General features: G+C 41.9%; 1 protein-coding gene across 1 annotated transcript in view; it reads right to left on the bottom strand.

The window, feature by feature from the left end:
• The window catches only part of KIF13B (kinesin family member 13B), a gene marked incomplete at both ends in the record, with an annotated part of 110344 nt that overhangs the window by 53046 nt on the left and 35236 nt on the right, over nt 1-22062 (bottom strand). Inside the window, 10 exons of the mRNA XM_010145722.1 lie at nt 1605-1715; nt 4306-4518; nt 8596-8707; nt 9021-9133; nt 11373-11507; nt 12805-12892; nt 13320-13500; nt 14146-14238; nt 15633-15693; nt 17423-17438. Coding sequence (XP_010144024.1) covers nt 1605-1715; nt 4306-4518; nt 8596-8707; nt 9021-9133; nt 11373-11507; nt 12805-12892; nt 13320-13500; nt 14146-14238; nt 15633-15693; nt 17423-17438 — 1123 coding nt within the window. The remainder of the gene's footprint in view (nt 1-1604; nt 1716-4305; nt 4519-8595; nt 8708-9020; nt 9134-11372; nt 11508-12804; nt 12893-13319; nt 13501-14145; nt 14239-15632; nt 15694-17422; nt 17439-22062) is intronic.

The following is a 22062-nucleotide window of genomic DNA, read 5'->3' as shown; positions in this document are numbered from 1 at the left end:
GTCAGTGCCAGGCTCTGAAGTTCACATAATTCCTTATTATCTACCGAGATAAAGAATGTGATGCCCAAAGAGGACTTGGCCCACAGTCTAAATCTCATGGGATTAACTTAAAGAAAATGAGCCAGTTCCTGTTACCTTTTGCTCAAGACCTAATGTTAATTAACTTAAACATTCAAAACACATTAAAAGTATGTCAAATACTGACGGAAAATGTGAAAAATTGCCGATTCACATAGTCTTTAAGGCTTTGAACCCTTACCGCCACTCCATCTCTATAAACTGCCTCTTCGAGGCCCTCATTCCTTATGAGGAATCATCCTTTCCTCACAGATTTACAATTCTCTCTCCATCCTACCCGCCTACTCTGCTACAATTTGACAGATTGGTGTTGGGGACGCTGGCCAAACGTAAAATCACTTGAGAAGTCGTGATATAAACACCTTTAACCTTGGGTCTCTGTGAGCCTACTGAAGATGGCAGAAGGTTCTTTCCACTGGCTTCCCAGCGGTCCTGAAACAGCCTTATACTGCACAAACAGTAGGCCTTATCCCTCCTTCAAAAAAAAAAAAAAAAAAATTCACTTCTTCTACAGCTGCAGGACTCATGAAACTCCCAGCTCTGAAATGTTGTAACACACTGAGAATTTAGAGACAAGGAGGAAAAGAGCTAAAGCAAACATCAGTGTAGGTTTAGTCTGCAGCATTGAGCCTGTTACTCCAGTTTGTCAACCTTCTCGCACACTCAGGGGTTCTATGGCTAGAAACTAGGATGAGAGCAGAAGTTCTTTGTTATTATTATTCACTCTTATACACAGGGAGGAAAATTCCATGGTATGAAACTGCACTGAAAGCCAGGGAAGACCTTGCAGTCCCATCCAGCATTTCTGACTGTGGCTCTTTAAATGCGAAGTCAACACAGTCTGTTCTGATTGTGTCATCTACACAGGGGCTTTGCATCGGAGGCTCCATTTTCTCCTTATTTATTACACGCTATTCATCACATTTCAACAGTCCTCCCCCTTGAGAGCTCCCTACTGCAAATATACACACCAGTATTTGTGGGGTAGGCACTGGACGTGTCAGCCAATAGCCATGGTGACCTGCACAATTCTTCAATATAACCATCACGTTCCATTCTGGTGTGATGCTCCACGTATCAGTGTCAGAGGTACCGAAACCCCCCGGGATCCTGTGCGGCTTTATTTTACAACACTCTGAATGCCCTTTGCCTCGTGTGCTGAGGCGCTCTGTACGTAACCCTGCATTTAACGTTCTCAACACTTCATCTTTCATCACAAACAACAATTTTACTGTCTGAAGAATACAAAATGCCTATAACCCTCTCATCCACAGATTATTATTTTTTTAAATAACTTCTCCATTTGCATACAGTGACAATTTATTCTTGTCACTGGAACAGTAAGCTGGGAGGCACCCAACTATCACAGGAATTAAGGGAAGCTTTTCAAAAGCGCAGTAAGCTTGACCTACTTACCCATAAACTTAAGGAGAGATTCAGACAATCTCTGAGAGCTGACAGACAAAGCAAACAAACCTATTTTTCGTTGAAAAAAAGGGGGGGGGGGGGGAAATGAAGCAGCAAACCTGTGCTATTTCCTCAGTTTTTCTTAATTTTTCTTCCCAGGTCACAGTCATTTCCTGAATCAGCTTTTCTGACTCTTCCAATCGTTCTTTTAATTCTGGTGATTTCATAGCCTGCAGAAATAAAAGCAAATAAAAGAAGAAAGCTGCTTGTGCTTCACATCGCCTGACACAGAGGGGGAAAAAGGTAACCTAACTTCACTCACTTTCCAGAGCATATTTATCAGTGAGTAAATGGCTTTTTAAAATACATACTGCATATATATGCAGCATCCATCCAAGTTAGTTTAATTAGTTTCAAGTACAGATGCTGAAGTGGAATTTATACACTTCAGTGCAAACCAATTACTTGATCGTGGCTGATTTGCACAAAGATCTTCACACGCAAATTAATCGTATTTCCAACCCTATGAGTATCCCAAATGACTCGTATCTAAACCAGCCTTGTTCCTCCAGTTACTGCTGATCTGGCCACCACCGCCTCAGCTGTTGCTCCCTTAAAATGGCACTTAACATCTCAGTCACAAACTGCCATGCCATCAAAATATTTTTAGTGTTCATTTTGAGAACGCCTGATGGGTGTGATTTTTTCTTTCTATAGCAAATACTGAGGCATCTGAGATGTTCTGGTTATCCACCTCCACATGTCTGTTTTAGTGAGTGGATATCGAAAGCAGCCTTACAATGTGCTTCCAGACACTGGAATTCAAATTTCTTGCTAATCCATCATAGATCAAATTTTGTTCTGTGAAAGAATCAAAGGCCCATGTTCCATCCAAGGACTACTGTGAGAATAAGAAGATACCCCCACCATCACCCATCAGACATGCCAAATATTGAAAAGACATCAACATTTCTATACTACATATATTTATTTCCTCTAGTCTCGGTCCCAGCGTATTGCTCCTCTGCTACAGGAACCCTGTGGACTTCCTTACATAGTTATTTTATTATCGCTAACAAGATGAAAATGGGTTTGGCTGGTAGCTATTTATGCAATGCCAATTACATGATGCAAGCATCGTCCTCCATCGTGTATTTTTTTACCACAAAACCCCAAAGTCCTCACAGGAACCCAAATCAGAGTGGCCTCATTACATTGCAGTTAGTTCAAGAAAAGGAGCAAGTGCCAGGAGTGGAAAATCCTGTTTTAAGACAGGAGTTTCCTCTGCCTCAAGACACAACAGTCTAGGAACTGTCAGCTGATGTGTTCTGTGTAGTGCTTCTCTGGTTGAGGATCTCAAACAGGGTAAGAGAGAACATGAATTCTACCCAGCCAGGAGAGCAAAGCCAAGGCAATCTCAAAAACAAAGATTTATTATGTCTGATAAAACTGTATCACTGCGAAGGTGCCAGACACTACGAAGCAGGACAGGAAGATGAAACCCAGCTACTCTCCAGGTCTAAGTCTTGTTTGTCCATTTATTTGGACCTGGGGCAAAATTACTCCACATTTTCACATGCTTCAAGTATAAAATGAGCTAGGAAATTGTCCTCACTCCCTACAATGCTTATAAAGCCAAAAGATATATGGGCCCAGATTTACACCACACCAGCATGTGTGCTTCTCTACTGACAGCAGTTTAGTTTAGATTCCCAGCTCAGGCAGGACAAGCTGGTGGTCTTGGCACAGACAAATTAAAACACGTGCTATTAATTTCGACAAGAAAAGATCAAAGTGTGTGGATTAAAAACAGAAAAGAGGAAGAAGGATAATGCCTTACTCTTGTGGGGGGAAGAAAAGTAAACTGTCAAGTTCCGTTCTGCCTCGGTTGTTCAAGGGAGGAAAAGATACTGCCACCAAAAGGAAAAGAAAACAAAACCCAACGTGGTAACCTCTGCATCTGGAAATGAGCTTGGAAAATGTAACCTGCCATAACGGGGCAATGTTTTTGTTCACTTAAAGTTATTTCTGCTCATTTCTGTAGGAACAATTAGATGGGCTGCAAATGTAATGAACTGACAGGAGCACAAGACAACGAATGTGGGGCTTGACTTTTACTGCGCAGCCTCTTAATAGCCACCTACACCGCTTTTTCCATGCTCTTTGTCAATGCCACTGAGATGACAACCAGGGTGGGATTCCTTGGAGAAGGAAATGTTTATTACTTCACAGTTAGGAAACACTACTTCACTCCGTTGGAAAGCTGCCATTGTTTCGGCATTAAGGCTCACAAATGGAATAAACAGGGAGGACTTCCAGCTCTCAGAGCACTGCTAAGTCTGTGGTTTGTATTTTAGAATAATTTTTAGACATTTCTCTAGAGATACCTTAAAGAAACTGATCCACGCTTCTTGGATACTTAGCATATTAGGCAGCTCAAATGAGAACAGTCCAAAATTCACTAGTCAATTCTAAAATCACAGCCAGCATTAGCATTCCCTGCATACCTCAGGGGGCAAATTCTGTAATCATAACGGTTCTGAATCACAAACCAGATGGGTTATGTCACCGTTGCTTTGTCACATTTGAGAAAAGAACTCAGAATTACGCCTGTTCTTGGCTTTCATCTAAGATTCAGATCCTTTCACAGTTTCACTGAGGCAGCTATGCAGATATTCATAATGTTGTCTGGTGCCTGTAAGATTTCTCACAGATACCGTGGAGTAATTCTTTGTGGCATTCATTCTCGAGAGCCAGGTCAGAAAGCCCTGACAAAGGGGTTTACTGCACTTACTGGCTACTCAAGAGTAGAATTTGTACCTCTGCTTTTGTGAGCTGTTCTCGCAGCTTCTCCACTTCCTCACGGAGCTCCCGTATAATGCGAGCGTTGGGGTCTTCGTTCACTACGGCATGATTAACGATGTTCTTCGCCCGGTCTGCGTACCGCAGTGTGGAAAGGGTCTCATCATAGTTGTCTGCTGCTGGGCTTACTGTTGCTACCATGGCAGTCTTGCTGTTACCACCAAGGCTATCCTGGAAAGTGGTAGAGGGTTGACAATTAAAACAAAAGGCTTCTTTTGTTTTACCCAGTCAATGAACTTAGGCAGCAAAAATAACCTAGGGTTGGGAGTAGATGGGGGCAACAAGTAACAAAGATTTTTGTCAGAGCTTAGATCAAAATCAATATTTTAAGTTGCATGAATCAAGAAAAGCTGCTATTTTCAATATTGTTTTTTTAAGCACATTTAGGCAATGTCATTCTTGGCTTTCAAAAGGAGTTTTAGATAAACAAGAAGGAAAACAGCCCCTTTTTGGGCTTTATGGTCCCTAGTAAGGGCTTCAGAGGTTTACTTCTCTGATTTCTGATTAGGTTTATAAACCAGAAATACAAGCACTTCAGCATTAAACTTCTCTATTGAAGTAGCTCAGGAAAGATCACAATGAATTCCGAGTATCTTAAAGACTGGAAGTGAGATGTTTCCAATAAATACTTCATTTAAGTTACTTAAAATTCTCCCCATAAAAAATATGGTTGATTTTCCTCTTATAAACATTTCAGAATAGGGCCCTTCCCTTCCCCCCACTTAGGCAGCGCACCAATCTAACTCGAGTTATGTAAGAAATTACCCTTTGGGAATTTGGTTGACAGAAGAAGGGCGTGAAGCCACATTCCTGCATGGCAGTGTGTTGGAAGAGCAGGGGAAAGAAGGAAGGAAGGGGAGGAAGGGGAAGAAGGGGAGGAAGGGAGTGTTCAATCTTCTTATTGATCACAAAACTGTGGTTTACAATTTTGGCCAGTCTAAAAGATAAAATATTCTGGTTTAAATTTTGCAGCAAATACTTTTTTATTTGGTTGGGTTTTTTGTTTAGTTTTTTTCCTTTGTTTTTAATCCAATATCCCCTTCTGAGATGAACCATGCTATTAACTTTCGTCTTCAATAACCCATGAAATCTAGGTCATGCATTGCCATTAGAACAATCTGACTATGTTAGCTGCCTGTCTAACCATTACAATTACAAAGCACACAGGTAGCTTTCCACAGCAATCATTAAAACCCCTCCTTTAAGTATTTCCTTAAGACTCTCTTTTTTGCTGCCCGATGCCTAAAATAGTTTGAGAGCAGGCTGGCTGCTTCAGTGGTCAGGCAAGCACAGACCTCGCTGCTGCATTGGTAGCATGCTGTTGTCTCTGGTGATGGAAAAGGGCTGCCTGCTCGTTGGGTACAGAATATGACGTCGTTAGTGGAGTGTTCAGCAAATTGAGGTATGCCAGCACGGTTTGCACTTGTAGGTAAGAGTATTTATAGAGAAGTCAACTGAAAAGAACAGCCTTCTGCCTGATAACCAGCGTGGGGTTTTTTGTCATCTGAGGAGCAACCAATGTTTACTCCAATAAACACGTGGCTTGGGAGGATCCACTCTGTAACACAGAAGTGTTTTTCCAAAGGATTTACTGAAAATTTTTAAAAGATTACAATGATGGGATTTCTGACAGACTTCTCCTCAATCCATCAACCGTTTTCAAAAACAAGGAATGACACTCTGCAACTGCAATCCCTGTTCTACGTCAAAAGAGGAAGTTTATCAGGGAGCTGCCCAGGTTCTTCACTTCCAAATCAATCAGTTTGCACTTTGGGAACCTCCTTCACTGCACTAATCAGCTCTAAATCACGATTAACTCATTATTTGGATTGCAGCTCTGCTGTACAGGTAGCTGAGAACACTGTTATAGTGATACACTATAATTCACAAAACACCCATAAAGCCGAGGAAAACTCCTCTTGTAGTTATTCAAGCCCAAAGCCAGACCGTCCAATAAAGTTTTAAGGTATAAAACTGTTGTGCTGATTTCACTGGTTTCTTTAATGTTAAGCAAGAAAGGTAGACCAATAGTGAACTCTACAAAATCTGCAAATCACCTCTGCAAATCACCCTGGGAAGGCTGGGGTTTGCATGTCATAGAGACACCCACAGAGTGGAAACAAGTAAGTTTAGTTCTAAGACTAAAGCAGCTCACTTTTCTCTAGCACCAAGATTACTGTGAAAACAACTTAAAAAGAGAGCTCAGAAATTATGTTTTTAACAGCAGGCATCAGTAAAACACGCAGGGCTTCTGATTCAAATGGGAAAATACGATGTTCATGCCAAAACATCTCAATAAAACCAAAAAGTTAAAGCACTGACAAGCTATTTTGCTCCCTACCCATAACCTGATGCCACTCTTCAAGCTTCCGCTTACAAAAATATTTTTCACCCGGTACTTTGGTCTAAAGATCCTCAACAAAATGAAACAAAGTGTTAGATCTTGAGATCTCCTGAATTCTACTGGTTTCTCAGATTTGTGGAGAGACCCTGTATGATGGATATTCCTACTCTTAGAACACATTTACCCTGCTTCAAGGCATCATAAGTTGAAAGCTAGAGCAAGACAGCCCACCATCTCACGGAGTCTACAAACAGGCCTCTTCAAACGAAAAAATCCCCCCTTTGATCTTTAATTAAAAAAAGTTTAAATTTTCCCCTTTCAAAACAAAGCTTCTCTTCAATGAGCTTGTTTGTAAAAAGCCCAAAGCCCCAACCCTTTTGTTTGCACTTAACATAGCTGGATGTTAAAGACACAAAGAAGGTTTGCTTGAAAGAAGGCAGAACAAAAGTGTGCCTCTATTTATGAGCTAAAGCATGTGCTGCGTACGGCCGTCGTCATCGCCCCTACAATGCATCAGACAGGTGCTCAACAGGAATTCCAGTCTGCTCGCTGGAGTTGTTTAGAAATGGGACTGCATAACGAATTCTAACGACAACGCTAGAAATTCGTTAGGAAAGTTTCCACGCTGCCTGCTCAGACAGTTACAGCCGCATCAGGAATCCAAGCACACACACCGCTGGAGCACACTGAAGCGAGCTGTATGCTGGTTTTGTTCCTGTCTTTACTTGTTTAATTAAAAACTCAGTGTAAATATAGAGAGGCAAAAATATATTTAAACACTAAGAAAGCCTTAGGGCAAGGAACACTGTGAAATGAGGATTTATTTTACTGCAGAAAAGCTCCAGTGCTATTTCTGTTTCACCATTCTGATTTTTATGTAGCCCTCATGACTGTGCTATCTGATGTCCAGTATCCATGATGCTAAACCGGGGAGAAGAGAGATAAGTTGTTTCACAGTCATCATGTTAAAAGGTTCATTAAAAGACACAGCTTGTGGTGTCAGGGGGTTACACAAGTAGAGATTTTCTTTTACTTAAGCACTGAAGTCAACTTTGTTTTCAAATCTCCTAAAGGAAAACATCTGTTTTAATCTCCACACCTCTGTATAATCTGCAGGTAACTTTTTCTTTTTTCTTTCCAAGTGTGCAGTTAAATCATAGGGATGTCAAATCCAAACACCACCTAAAAATGTTGCTAAGAAAAATAAAACCAAGTATTCAAGAGAACAAAATCTAGGGAGAGAAACTACAAAAGCAAGAGGACAAAAAACGGCTGGTGGTGAGAAAAATCAGCATGATACATTCTTTTATTCCTCCAAAATAATATCAAAGAGAGTCCTGTGCAGTACAGAGGATGATTTAACTGCTCATTTGACATGAAGATGATGTACAAAGTCTTCTGACTTGGCCCTCAGACTGTAACAGGGACAACGCTCTGCAATTAGACTCTGCTGACAACAGTAGAGTACATTAACGAATATAGTAGACAATTAGGAAAAGGTAATGGTCGTAATGAAGACCTGCAAAGCTAACCATGCCGGTATGTAGAATTCAGTCGCATGTGGCAAGAGCCCAAATTAAATCATCCCCAAGGTTGTATGTGAAGCTGTATGTAAAGGGACCCATAAAAGATGATGCTGTTTACGTTTGGTTGGGGAGGTTTTGTTGATATTTTTTCAAGTTCCTTACTCTTTAGGCCATTACACATCAGCAGAAGACAGGGAATATAGTCTGTAGAGATACTCACGGCTTACATCCAGCTAATCTTCCAAAGACAATTATGGTTAACACCAAAGCAGAAAATGAGCCAAAAAACGGGCTGGTTATTTCATTGAATGGGGCTCTTCTCCCCTCTTCCTCCCTTTTCCTTCTCTTGAAAAAACCCCAAAAGATCAGAGTACTTACTTTAAGTAACCAAGTGAGGACAGAGTCACGATAGGGAACAAATTTATTCTTGTTCTTGCCAGCAGCCTGATCTGCCAGGGCAGAAATAACCAGTCCAAGAGTTGTGAGGGATCTGCACAGAGAACACAAGCAGTCATTAACAAGTGTAAATATTCCCAAGTCCAGTGCCTTAATAATGAGCTCTTCACCACACAACTGTGTAGTAGCTGCAGGAACACAGTGCAGAATGAAAAATGCCCATCGTTTTAAGAAGGCAGAGATGTCATTCAAACGTCTGAGAGTATTGTCTGTCAAAGAGAAGTAGAGAGAAGGAAGGAAGAAAACTGTCTACAAGAGCTTATATTGACTTTATCCTATTTTACTGCATTTGACAGTCATGATTGTACTGATGAATAAAAGGAAAAGAAATAATTGCAGAGCCTTACTTGTTAATGTTGCTTCCTTCTTTCAGCCTGTCTCCTGCAGCACCAGTCTTAGTTGCCCTTTCACTACCTGCTAAGTCCACCAGACTCAGCTTGCCCACCTTCTCACCCGATGTCTGCAGAAGGAACCAGAGAATACCTACTGTTAGTCACTCAAATTAGGTTACATAGCTTGACATATTTTCAAACAAGAATCCAGCTTCATTTCTTGGTGTAGACTCTCTGCAGCTGTTCCAATACCTTTGAAAGTCACTAGACTCGAACAATATTCTGTAATAACTCATGGGTTGCTGCTCCAAAAACCATGGAATCACAGAATGGTGAAGCAATTAGAGGTTGGAAGGGACCTCTGGACATCATCCAGTCCAACTCCACTAGCCAGATCAGGGTTACCAGAGGAGGTTGCCCAGGATGGTATCCAGCTGGGTTTGGGATTTCTCCAGAGAAGGAGACTCCACAACCTCTCTGGGCAGCACATTTCAGTGTTCTGCCACCCTCAAAGTGAAGTCAGATACATTAATATCTTCAAGACATCTCAGAAATCTCCAGAGCAGAGGTACACAGGCCCCAGTAGCGAACCCTCTAACCCTTGACAGTGTTAAACAAAGAACATATGCAGAGGGAGCACAGGCAAGAGAGTCATAAAGAAGACAGAAAGTCTACAAATCTGGTTTATCACCTTGAAAAGTCTGAAGATCTCAGGCTTTATACTCGTTTTCAAGAAAGTGAGAATGAATGTGACAAGAAACATGTTATAATTTATGAAAATTATTACAATGGCAGAAGTCTCCTATATCCTGACAGCCTCCTAGAAAGGCAACCCAAGTTCTGTGAGTATTAAAACCTGTATCACAGATTTTGTCACAAATCCTTTCATCTCGTCTGACCCCAAATAACATCCTGAAACACTCCACGAATTTCTTATGTCAGCTGAAAGTCGACAAGCTAACACTGAATTTAAGAACAGTTTGCTGACATCACACTTTTCTGCAGCATCTACGTTTACCGTCTCAGTATCACAGTTGCAAAGTGCTGCGTTCCCCTGAATGAACGGGATAATTAGAATCAATACGCTTTCAAAAATGTTACTCTAAGCCTCTCAAAATAGAGTGTGATCATCAGGCCATCCTGAAACATGTAATTTCCAGAACTGGAAGGACTAGCAGATGGGAAAACAGAGAAACCTGTTCCAGAAACTCACACAGTGGTCACTGGAAGATGCAGAAAAGGCCAATCAGAACTACACTTTGCCTCCAGACTGATCATGACCACACAAAAAAATACGTATGGTAACGACGTAGTACAGCCACAGTCAAAAATGGAGTGATGAATTACGGCAACTCAAGGAGTGGAGCATGGTATACAACTGCTGATTTGAAGGGCAAAGGGAAAACAAATCCAAATAAAGAACCAGGAAAATTGTTTGGATAAGAAGATTGGTGAAGATGGAGAAATGAGGAGGAAAAAACCCAAACGCTCATTATGCTTTACACTGTATCCAATATTTAGGCACATATATGCCTTAGATTTGCTTTGTGGACACTCAACATTTCTCGAAGGCTTTGAAGACAAAGAATTGGCCAAGCACAGGATCTATCAACAAAGCTTAAAGCATTTTGCTGTGGGAGATCTATTTCAATTTTAGTTTGTCACCATTTTCTGTGAGGGATTAAATAATATTAACACAAATGTATTGCACACCCCCCTCCAAGGAATATTTACATATAAGGAAATGTAAAGAAAACAATTTCACATTGAATGTCTTTTAGATATTTAGAATATAAATATGAAAATATTAAATTAACATCATACAATGCAAAGTTTTTGAAATGAGTGTTTCTTTTTATAAAGATGATCGTTTATACATATTTGCATGAAACAACCCCTTGAAGGAGATTACTAGATGTATATTCAGGTGTTCTCCTATTTTTCATTTATACAGTGTATCTTTTGTTTCTGCTCTGAGGCTGTACTTAATGTAGAGAAAAAAAAAAATATTTCTTTAGCTCAGATTCTAGGATTAGGAGACCCTTCCTGCAGCCTCGAGCAGGTCTGCTGCAACTTGGGGCCTGCATTTTTGTCTTCTATTCCAAAAAACGCGTTTCCATTTACACACCTATTAAAACTGATTTCCCAACAGAAATACTGGGGTACAAGCTTGGGGTACAAGCACAGGAGCATTACAAGGACTCAGCCAAAGGCACTGCTAACCTGATTCAGGCCTCGCAGTGCACCAGGGCAGGCGACCTCCTGAGGTCCCTTCCAACCAACGTTTCTGTGAGCCTATGAAGTATATTAAAGCAAGAGACATACATCCAAGCTTCACCTTTGGACCTTGTAGCTTCTTTTACTTACCCCTGATTGCACATCATAGAGCGTGTGGGTGAGGATAATCTTGAAGACCGCATGGGACCGACTGCTTTCCTCGTTCATGTTGGTTGCAGCCACTGTTCGAGATTTGTTGCCCTCGGACATCAAGGACTCGATGTCCTAGGTACAATTTTCACAGCCATAAGCAAATCTGCATTAAGATGCTTTTCAATTATCTACCAAAACAATCTCATTTTGGTAAAATACAGCAAGTATTTTCCCACCAGGTTTCCCACTGTTGACTGATCAAAAGTGAGGAAAAAAAAAAATGTAGTGATCTCCCCTTTAAAGACTAGAAATCATACCAATTGTGACATGCACATCTGTCCATTCAATCTACCTAGATATTAAATTCTCACAAAAATAATGCACCTGGCAGCACACAGCAATACTCCAAAGCGAAGAAAAAAGGGAGGAAATGGAAAAACTTTGGAACATTTTAGCCTCAGCTGTCAAATGCACATTCTTTACATCTGTAATACTGACAATAATGCTCAAAGTTTTATAAAACAGAACCACACTGAATGGGTCGTTATATTCCTCCAACATATAAGACCTTAAAAAGTCCTCTGGTATGTTAGTTGTGATACTTGAGAAATACACAGCTGCCCTGCTTCGTGGTTTTACAGCAATCCTGTAAAATTGTTCAGACTTTAGAGTCCTGGGCATAACTTTAATTTAAGCATCTCTAGCTGGATGATGCTTAAAAAACAATCAAACAACCAACCACCACAGACCACTTTGACTCTATATTACACAAAGCTGCACAAAGGGCAACACGTAAAGCATGAAAAGCACGTGATGTGTCTGGTCTTAACAGAAACCATCACAGAGGCCGATGGGTACCTGGAGAGACTGCAACAGGGTGGACTGCACCATTCTCATCCCCTATTTAATTGTTTCTCCCACAGTATATTAATGCTTCTTAAAAATTAGGGCACTTTAAGAATACATATATAAACATCTACTATCCAGCAAACAAGTTTTATGCAATAATGTTCTCAAGTATTTGCCTCGTAAACAACCATTAGTTTACAGTTCCAGTGTGCCTGTGTGCTACTGGTGAAGAAAATTACTAGGCAATAGCACAACAGCCAAAAAGTGACAAAATGTGGTACTGAAAACCAATCCTGGTTCTGTAATTAATCACAGACTTCCTCATGGCTACATCATAGGCTCGTCTTAAGCTTGGGAGGAAAGCTGTTTCATCACACATTGAATTATTGAATAGTACAGGATGAAGATGAGTTTCTGCCCTTAATCCTCTTCTCCCCGGTGATCACAACACCCCTACAGCTCTCCTGCTCTAAAATCCACATTACTGCCATGGTAATTAGAAGTAGCTTAGTAAATTTGTTCTGCTTAAGAGACAGTGTTTAGGATGTTGACACAAGCCTTTCAGAACGTCGATCCTTACCTTGTAGCTAGCAACAGCTAGTTTGGATAGGCCATCTACGTAAGGACCATAAACACTGTGTTCTCTGACTTTTAATGACTGACGGCTTCTGGTTGGAAAAAAAAAGTTATTTATAAGCACATGACTGACTTAAGACAACATTTATAGAAAGTCAATTTCTCACTGACAGATCTCAAACATGATGGTCTTATGAATACCATAATAAAGCACAGAACAAGGACTATCCGCAAACAAAAAAGTCTTATGTTTACACATAAAATGCTGACATAGACATCTCCGTCACTCCACAAAAGCTAGCGGCAGGGCGAGTTTACTCCAAGCTTTTAGTCTTCTTTATTTTGCTTTCAAATGAAAGGACACTGAGATCAGGAAGAGGCAAAAGTCATCCTACACATTAGATGGGATCCATTAAGGCAAACTTGTTATGGAAAGGAGGAGTGGATGAGAACATTGTTATGGAAAGGAGGAGTGGATGACAACATGTAACAGTGCTGTTGACACACACAATGACTTACCCTTTTGGGTCAAGAAGATCTCTGACTTTTTCATTGTATATCTCCATGTAGGACACTTCTACTTTGAAACTCTGCTCTTCGTTTTCCTCTTTTTGTGCTCTTTCAAAGAGTCCACTGCAAAGTCTAGGGATCAAGCCGGGCTGGTCAGCAGTACCCATCATTGTGTATGATTTCCCAGATCCTGTGTGATTGAATCTATCATTAGTGTACATGCAACAAAGCTTCTTGCTGTGCGAAACATGGAAAGAAAATAGGAAAAAGAGGTAAAATAAAATAATTTGCATTTCTGTGAAAGATATTTCTGTGGTTTTCTATTTCGAAGAAACCAAAACACAATTTAGTTAAAGATTATTTAATTAAAAGGAAAAGCAAAACAAGAAATAGAGTTCAAACTGACAGAGAAGAAAGACTCCTCCAGGTAGATACAGTCACACTGTGGAAGACAAACCACTAAAACCCACATAATGTGGCGCAGTGAGAAAGATCAGGGGCATGAGTTTACTCAATTTTGCACATTACATTTAAGATGATTCTAAATGCAGAGTCAGAAAAAATGAGAAAAAATGAGAATATATCAAAGATGATCACGATAATTCCAAAGATCATAATCTAAGGTGTGAGAAATAGGGGAAGCCAGCAGCAACAGACAAAATCCTCGTTCTCATCCTGTCTACCTCATATCTGATGTTAGAAAAAGATTTCTTATCTACATTACAAGGCATTTCTCTGGAAACAATGTCAACCCAGCCGTGAAAAGAGTCTCCAGTGAGAACATAACACCTTTTGCATCAACAATATTTTTTGCTTACGGCCGGAAGGGACTTACCAGTTTGCCCATAGGCAAAGATACAAGCGTTGTAGCCTTCAAAGGCATTCTGAAGAATATTCTCTCCAAGGCACTTAAAAACCACATCTTGACCTAAGAAAGGTCGAAACACAAAAACCACACAAGCTGATGTTAAAACACTCAAGCTAATGTTGTCACAAAGCAACTATTCCCCTGCCCCTCGATTTGGATCACTCAATAATTATGTAAAAGCAAACAGTGTTTTCCTGCGGTTGTTGAAGGAATAATATATTTATATATCAACAACATATTCAGCATCCAGTGTTTGCTCTCTCTATGAGAGCAAGACAATCAGCCAGTAGACGTGCTCCACCTTCACGCCATGGTGAAAATCAGAAGCTGTGATTAGCATGCATGTACCTCTACGTGCTTAAAACAACATCCTATCAATGTTCATACGCAGAAGTTTTATCAGCAGAAAAATCTACTTGCAGCTGCAGAATTTAATCCACTGGTGGATAACACCACCTGCAAATAAACTCAACCTGTACATTTTAACAACTGTCAGTTGATTTTAATCTTGAGCAATTAGTTGAACACAAGATAATTTTACTGTATCAGATATTAAATAATACCATGAGGAGATTGTTGCAGAGAAGGAACCATAACAATGTAGGGCATATCATAGCACAAGATAGGCATTAGCAAACATCATAACCTCCTGCAACACTACAGGATTGGGGAGGAGTGGCTGGAAGGCTGCCTGTCAGAAAAGGAGCTGGGGGTGCTGGTCGACAGCAGCTGAAGAAGAGCCAGCAGTGTGCCCAGGTGGCCAGGAAGGCCAACAGTATCCTGGCTTGTATAAGCACTGGTGTGGCCAGCAGGAGTAGGAAAGTGATCGTCTCCCTGTACTTGACACTGGGGAGGCCACACCTCAAATCCTGGGCTCAGTTTGGGCCCCTCACTCTCAGAAGGACATTGAGGGGCTGGAGCGTGTCCAGAGAAGGGCAACGAAGCTGCTGCAGGGTCTGGAGCACAAGTGCGCTGAGGAGCGGCTGAAGTACCTGGAGGGGTTGAGCCTGGAGCAAAGGAGGCTCAGGGGAAACCTTCTGGCTCTGCACAACTCCCTGACAGGAGGCTGGAGCAAGGCAAGGGTTGGTCTCTTCTCCCCAGGAACAAGTGACAGGACAAGAGACAACAGCCTTAAGTTGTTCCAGGGCAGGTTGAGGTTGGCAATCTCTTGAGGGGCAATCTCTTCCCCACTGGGGTTGTGCAGGCCTGTCCCAGGCTGCCCAGGGCAGTGGTGGAGTCCCCATCCCTAGAGGGATTTAACAGATGTGTCAAGGTGGTGCTGAGGGACATAGTCTAGGGACCCTGGCAGTGCTGTTGGACTCAATGATCTTAAAGGTCTCTTCCAAATGGATGATTCTGTGATTCGGTGCCATATGCTCTATGCCCTTTGGCAAACACTGTATTTTAACTAGATCACGCACACTTGGAGACAAGAAGCACAAAGTAAACTTTACCTGCATATTTTTCTTTGACAGATTCATCCATGGACCAAAAGCAGTGATCGTAAGCAAACACCTGCAGGGAAACAACCAGGAGGACACCCGGTAAAAATTGTTGCCAAACCAGATACGTTTCCAAATTCTGACAATGCTGTACTATACACCATGGTCCTCGGGGCTATTCTGGACATGATACACGTCCCCACAGAATTACATATTTTTTATGAGTTTGAAGCCTAAACAAACACTGCGTCTCCCTATATTTAAGCCTGTTCCTTGTTTTTATAACTTCCTTTCTACTGTGTGAATCCTCTTCCATGCTGTCCATGGGGCAACCAGGTTGATGTCAAGGAGCTCTCCTTATCTTCCTTTAAAACCATCCATGCAGGTCACTTTTCACAAGAGTTTCTGTTTCGCAGACTGACAGATGTCCCTTGGCTCTTTCTGCCTCCCATCTCCCCCTGTCTCTTGTCTGCATAAATTAAATACCTGCCTTAGGGCAGGAACCTCTTTCTCTACAAGAGGTCAAACAGAAGCTGTCATCATCAAAGTCTAATATTTGTGAGGAACAATATAGAGCAAATGAGTTCCATCACGAGTATCACCATAATCTTTTTAAATAGAAAAGCTTCAATTCCACGATAGAACCATTTAAGGTCCACAGGCACCTTTCCTCCTGAAAGCTGACATACAATGAGACATTTTGGGACAGATGTTTGCAAAAACAACTCCCCTGAGTACGTATTTTGCAAGAAAAAAAAAATCAGGATAATACCTGACTTATATTCCCACAGGGAAAATTTCCTCTGTATAGGGGAAAAAAAAAAAAAGGAAAAGGGAAGTGCGGTGCATTGCTCTTTCGCTGCTTATTTCTCCTCCAAGCTTACAAAGGCTGCTCTCTCCCCGTAGCTGATCCCTGTAGTTGCATCACTTCAGACTACGCTAGCAGAGCAAGCGCACCACGCCAGCATCTCACATCCACCTTCTCAGTCCATTATTTCTGAAAATTTCATTTTATCTGTTAATGCATTTTGATGTTGCATTTTAGCGAAGCAGCAATAAAGCAAATCTTCCTCAAGCATCAAAACTAAAATAATTAGAAAAATTATTCAAGAGTCGAATACCCATACTATCAACACACCCAAAGTTACTACCTCTCTTTGTGAAAATGCTTAGTATAACAAAATCCTTGAAATTTAAATACTTTATGTTCAGAAATACGCCACTTTTCTTTTTTTCCTATACTGCATTAATGTCCCAGCATCAAAAGATCAGAGGGGCTATTTTACATCCTCTACTTGAGAAAACAACAGCCTGTTTATTTAAAAGGTTTTTAAGGTTTTTTTGGTTCTTTGACTTTATTATACAATCAAGTATATGATTATAACATCCCACACCCTCAGAGCATTTAATAAAATGTCACTGACTGTATGAGCACCTCAATCGAGCTGAATCCCGACGTGCTGGGGTAGAGCTAGATTCCTGCGCAGCAGGGATAAGCCATAACAACAAACTGCGTTTGCTTTAACACAAATAGCAGAAAATGCTTTCAAAAGCCCACGAATGACAAGGAGTCTCCAGTCACAGTCTGTAATGCTGAGCGTGAACGTTCTCATTTGTTCCTGTGACTCATATTTTGGCACAGGGCTCTTCCGCAGCAAGGAGATGCTTCAAGTTTCTTACTCAACAGCTGATCAGCTGCAGAGCTGTTGTTCAAAATGCTTTTAATACTTGGATAACCAGAGACTGAATAAGTGATATGTTAATTTTCACACACTGATTCAACGTGCAATACCAGCCCTTACCTTTGGTTGAGTCCTGCTGTTCCCCGAAGTGACAGGAGCAGAAAGGATTTGGTACAGGATCCGGGTAAGAAAGAGAAAGACAAAAGAAAAGCAAAGCCCATTAGTTGTAGTGATTTTAAATTAATTACGCTATCATTAACACCTCATCGCTGTATTTAAAAAGTTCATTTCTCTCCTCAGATCTCCCTTTGCTCACAGACCCTAAGGCAGTTTATAGACTGATGCTTATCTCTTTTCAGGAGTAAGATCTGAGAGGCTGCTCTGAAGAAGCTGGGTTTAAATTCAGTCGCTGATTTTCCTCATGCTGCCACCATCTTCCTCACTCTCTCCCAGTTTGTTTTTTTCTTGTGACACTGCTCCCTCTCCAGTTTTGCAGGTTTCACCATCTCTCAAAAACAAAGCACCCAAGCAACGTAAAAATTTCCAAAACCACTTGAACGGGGACTTCAGGAGAGTTATTCAAGAGGAAATGTGAGAGTCCAACCCTTGGACTTGCCCAACTCAGTTCTCTCATGGTTGCTGGGACAGCAGAGCAAACATTTGTTTTTCTAAAAGAATGAGCAGAGAACAGCAATTCCTTTAATCTGTTACGTGTGTAATTTAAAAGTCTGTTTGTTTGGGTTTTTTTTAAAAAAAAGAGCAAGTAAAAAATTACTGGAATGGCCTTTAAAATAACAGCACAGCATCAGTCAACACACTGACAGCAGCGTCCCACAGACAGAAACTCAAGGAACAGAGCAAACACACAACCATGAAGAACTGATATTCTCCTTGTCCTGGACCTTCTAAACATGATTAGGAAGCTCTTGACATCACTAACAAGTAAAGTCTTGTGACATCACTGATTTATTTTGACCAGAGCAGGAGAAAGACATGGGAGCCATGTAAGGTTACTCTCAGAGTTCTTGCTGCTCATGTGAGTTGAGGAGCAAGTTTAAAAATTGTAATTTCTCAGCATTGTCCCTCTAAAATAATGCTTTATTATGCAAGTCCATCATCTCTTTTTACTCAGGCTTGGAGCTAATATGCATTATCTGTTAGACGTAACAGGAACACCAGTGACTTTGGAGAGTGGTTGACGTGACCCCCTACGCAGGATTATTATTTGAGTCAAGTCCACCGCACGACAGCCATGTTGCAGGGTCATTCCATAACAACATGACTGCTTTTCCCTGCCATCTGGCTAAGTTTGAATGAAAGCTCTCCCAAAGTCCTTGGCAGCACACTCGGTGCAGGCTCTCGATCGTCACTGTTGCTCCTAGCTGGGTTGAAGGAGTCTCCTTGATTAGGGCTTTAATCTAGACACAGAAGCCACCAGAGAATCCATCCATGTCACTCTAAGAGAGATGTAAGAGCATTTTGTTGGCTTACTGTGCTCTGAAAAGCTGGTGGAGCATTTTGCTGAAGGACTTCAGTGGAAATTAAGTGGCTTGTTCCAGTTCCTATCGGAAGGTCATTCTGATTGTAAAATAAAGACAACAGCAAGCCTGGATCCTGAGTTTGAGTTCAGCACTCAGAGACATGCTGCTGCTCCCTGTTCCCCAAGCAGTTATGTTTATATTGCCCAGTGCAGTTCCAAGGCAGCATTACATCGCTACGATACATTGGTCTTTCCAGCCCTCCACACAGGACACGTTACTGGGTATTTGGATTAAAGCAGCGATAAGGATGTAATCTCAGAAGTCCTATCACACACACAATCTTAAGAGGATGGATTATGCTAGGCTATGTAAATCATCAAGCATCATTCAGACTAAAGGTCTTAAATTAAGTATTTCATTGTCTAAAGAGCAGCACAAACACACAAAACCATGTCTTGCCTCACTTAATCCAAATGTGAGCAAACAGAAGCCCTACGTCAAGAAACCCAGTGTACAGCACTCAGGGTACAGCACAGCTCTCTAGACCTGCAGCTTGTCCTGGGTACTTTGGACAAAGAAGAGAACAAGTCAGACAAATTTTTCCCTGCGGAAAGCACTATGGGTGTGTATGGAATTTCGCAGCATCTTTCTGTGCACGTATGAACCCATTAATGCTGCAGCTGCACACTGGGGTAGCTGGACCCAGAAATGCATGAAAAGATGCTCAGCCTGATTTGAAATCCTGTGGGAAGTGGATAGATACGGGGAAACAGCAGCCACAGCAGCCTGCTTAGCTGTAATCACACACTGGAGAGGAGGCTCCATTGCTACACTCTGCCGCAGAGGTGATGAGAAGGTAAATGCCTTCAGCATCACCTCTAGAGCAGGGGAGCACCTCCTAAAACAAAACACTGACATATGCAAAGAATATTTCCTATGGTTAAGGTGGTATTAAAAAAAATTCCCAGAGGAGCCTAGTATTGACAACTTGTAATCAAAATGAATAGTAAAGATGAGTAGCTCTTAAAGCAGAAAAGGTCACAGACTGGTTTGGGTCCCAAGCTCAGCCAGTCCAACCCCCTGCAGGGAGCAGGGACATCTGCAACTAGAGCAGGTTGAGCAGAGCCCCAACACCCAACCTGACCTCCAGTGCTGCCAGGGATGGGGCTTCTCCATCTTTCGCGGCAACCTGGCCCAGGATCTCCCCACTCTTAGGGGAAACAATTTCTCCCTTCTCTCCAGTCTGCATCTTCCCCTTTTTGCACATCATGCGCCATTGTGTCACCTGCAAACTGCTCACACCAAACCCCGTGTCCAAACCAGTGTCTGCAAGTCAGGGAGTGAAAAGGAGCACACAGCAAGATGACGGTTGCAGGACTCTTAAAGGAACCGAGCAGTGGGAATCCGGCCCTTCTCTCCAGCGGTGCTGCCATTTCAAAGGCACAGGCAGTTCCTCAGTTGACAGCTAATAATTCAAATTTATCTCAAATGCAGCAGAAAGGTCCAGGAGAGGAAGGGAAAACTTGTATTTTAGCTACTGAAAGATGTCACTAAGATGTTCTCAGCTACATATCTTCCCTTGAATCCAGACTGACAGGACTTTCCTTTGCCAACTCCCCTCTTTTATCTTTTTTCAACTCAATGTCAAACAGGAATAGGGGGAATCTAATGTATCTGGGGTTTCTAAAATTGAAAAAAAAAAAAGGAGAAAGAATGCTCTAAAACAACTGCCTATATGTATTTATTTGTTGCAGCCAAGGGAATATATTTACTATTTCAAGAGGGTATGAAGACGTGCAGCCCTGAGTAATCATTTCTTTTTAAGCTAGCTCTTAAACAAGCTTGTCCCTGACCAGGACACATTTGTTCTCATATATGAAAGCTGGTGGTTTCACAGATCTTATGTCCAATTTAAGCACCAGACAAAACCAAGGTAGTTCCCAGCTGAGACCATCAGTATATGTCCAACACCGCTATTGATTCTGTTTTGTTGGGTTTTTTTTAAACAGAATCTCCAATAATTAAATTATACATTCAAGCACAATAAACTGCTTTGTTCAGCCACAGCTATCAGTGCTACTTGAGTAATATTTCAGACCAGTTTTTACTCTGGCTTTCCAGGTTCCCCCTTGACTGGGGGCACTAGGGAGGCTGCACCTCGAATGCTGGGCTCAGTTTGGGCCCCTCACTCCCAGAAGGACATTGAGGGGCTGGAGTGTGTCCAGAGAAGGGCAACAAAGCTGGGGCAGGGTTTGGAGCACAAGTGCAGCTGAAGGACCTGGGAGTCTTGAGCCTGGAGGAAAGGAGGCTCAGGGGAGACCTTCTGGCTCTCAACAACTCCCTGACAGGAAACTGGAGTGAGGCAAGGGTTGGTCTCTTCTCCCCAGGAACAAGTGACAGGATGAGAGGAACCGGCCTGAAGTTGCACCAGAGGAGATTTAGGTTGATATTACGAGAATAATCCTTTACAGAGAGGGTTATGAAGCCCTGTTCCAGGCTGCCCAGGGCAGTGGTGGAGTCCCCATCCCTGGAGGGGTTTCCCAACCATGTGGAGGTGGTGCTGAGGGACAGGGGTTAGTGGGGACTGGGCAGTGCTAGGGGAACTGTTGGACTCGAGGAGCTGAAAGGGCTTTTCCAGCCAAATGATTCTGTGAAACATTCCCGGGAAGAGGGGAGGCTCGCTCAGACCATTTCCACTCTGGCTGGCTGACCCAGCAGCTCAGAGGTAGCACCACGCTGGCATATCAGCACATGTTCCAGATCAGTCACAGCACATCCTGCTTCTTGCCTAAAACAGAGATGGGCAGATGGGGCAAACAGGATGAGAAAGGTGGGAGGTGGCATGTCAGAAAGCAGTGAAAAGTGGTACAGAGGCTGTAGGACATGATCTGACAAGCCAGGCATTTTGTTTTCTTTTCTGAAAAAGAACATTTCCGACACCAAGAGCGACTGCCACAACATCCAGAGTATGAATTTGGCTGATGCTGCTGAGTGGCACACTGCTACACTGGATTACAGAATTGAAACATACCTTTTTACCATTTTCAGAAGCTTCTGGAATAGCAAAATATAGAATACAAGAATTTGCAGGTTAAAAAGAAAAGGGGAGAGGGAACAATTCCAACAATAACTATGAATTAAGAAAGTCTCAGCAAATCTCCAGGAATTTTCTGCTTTCCACTTGCAATCTTCTGTAACCATTATAAAAACAGATCAGATCTCAGATTAGAGAGATCTCAGATCTCTCTTACCAGATTTCAGTTTAATTAGTGCTATTTT

This window comes from Buceros rhinoceros, unplaced genomic scaffold (assembly GCF_000710305.1).
Source record: "Buceros rhinoceros silvestris isolate BGI_N320 unplaced genomic scaffold, ASM71030v1 scaffold7771, whole genome shotgun sequence".
NCBI classification, from domain to species: Eukaryota; Metazoa; Chordata; class Aves; order Bucerotiformes; family Bucerotidae; genus Buceros; species Buceros rhinoceros.
The sequence above is the reverse complement of the archived record's forward strand: the minus strand, read 5'-3'. Positions and strand labels throughout refer to the sequence as shown.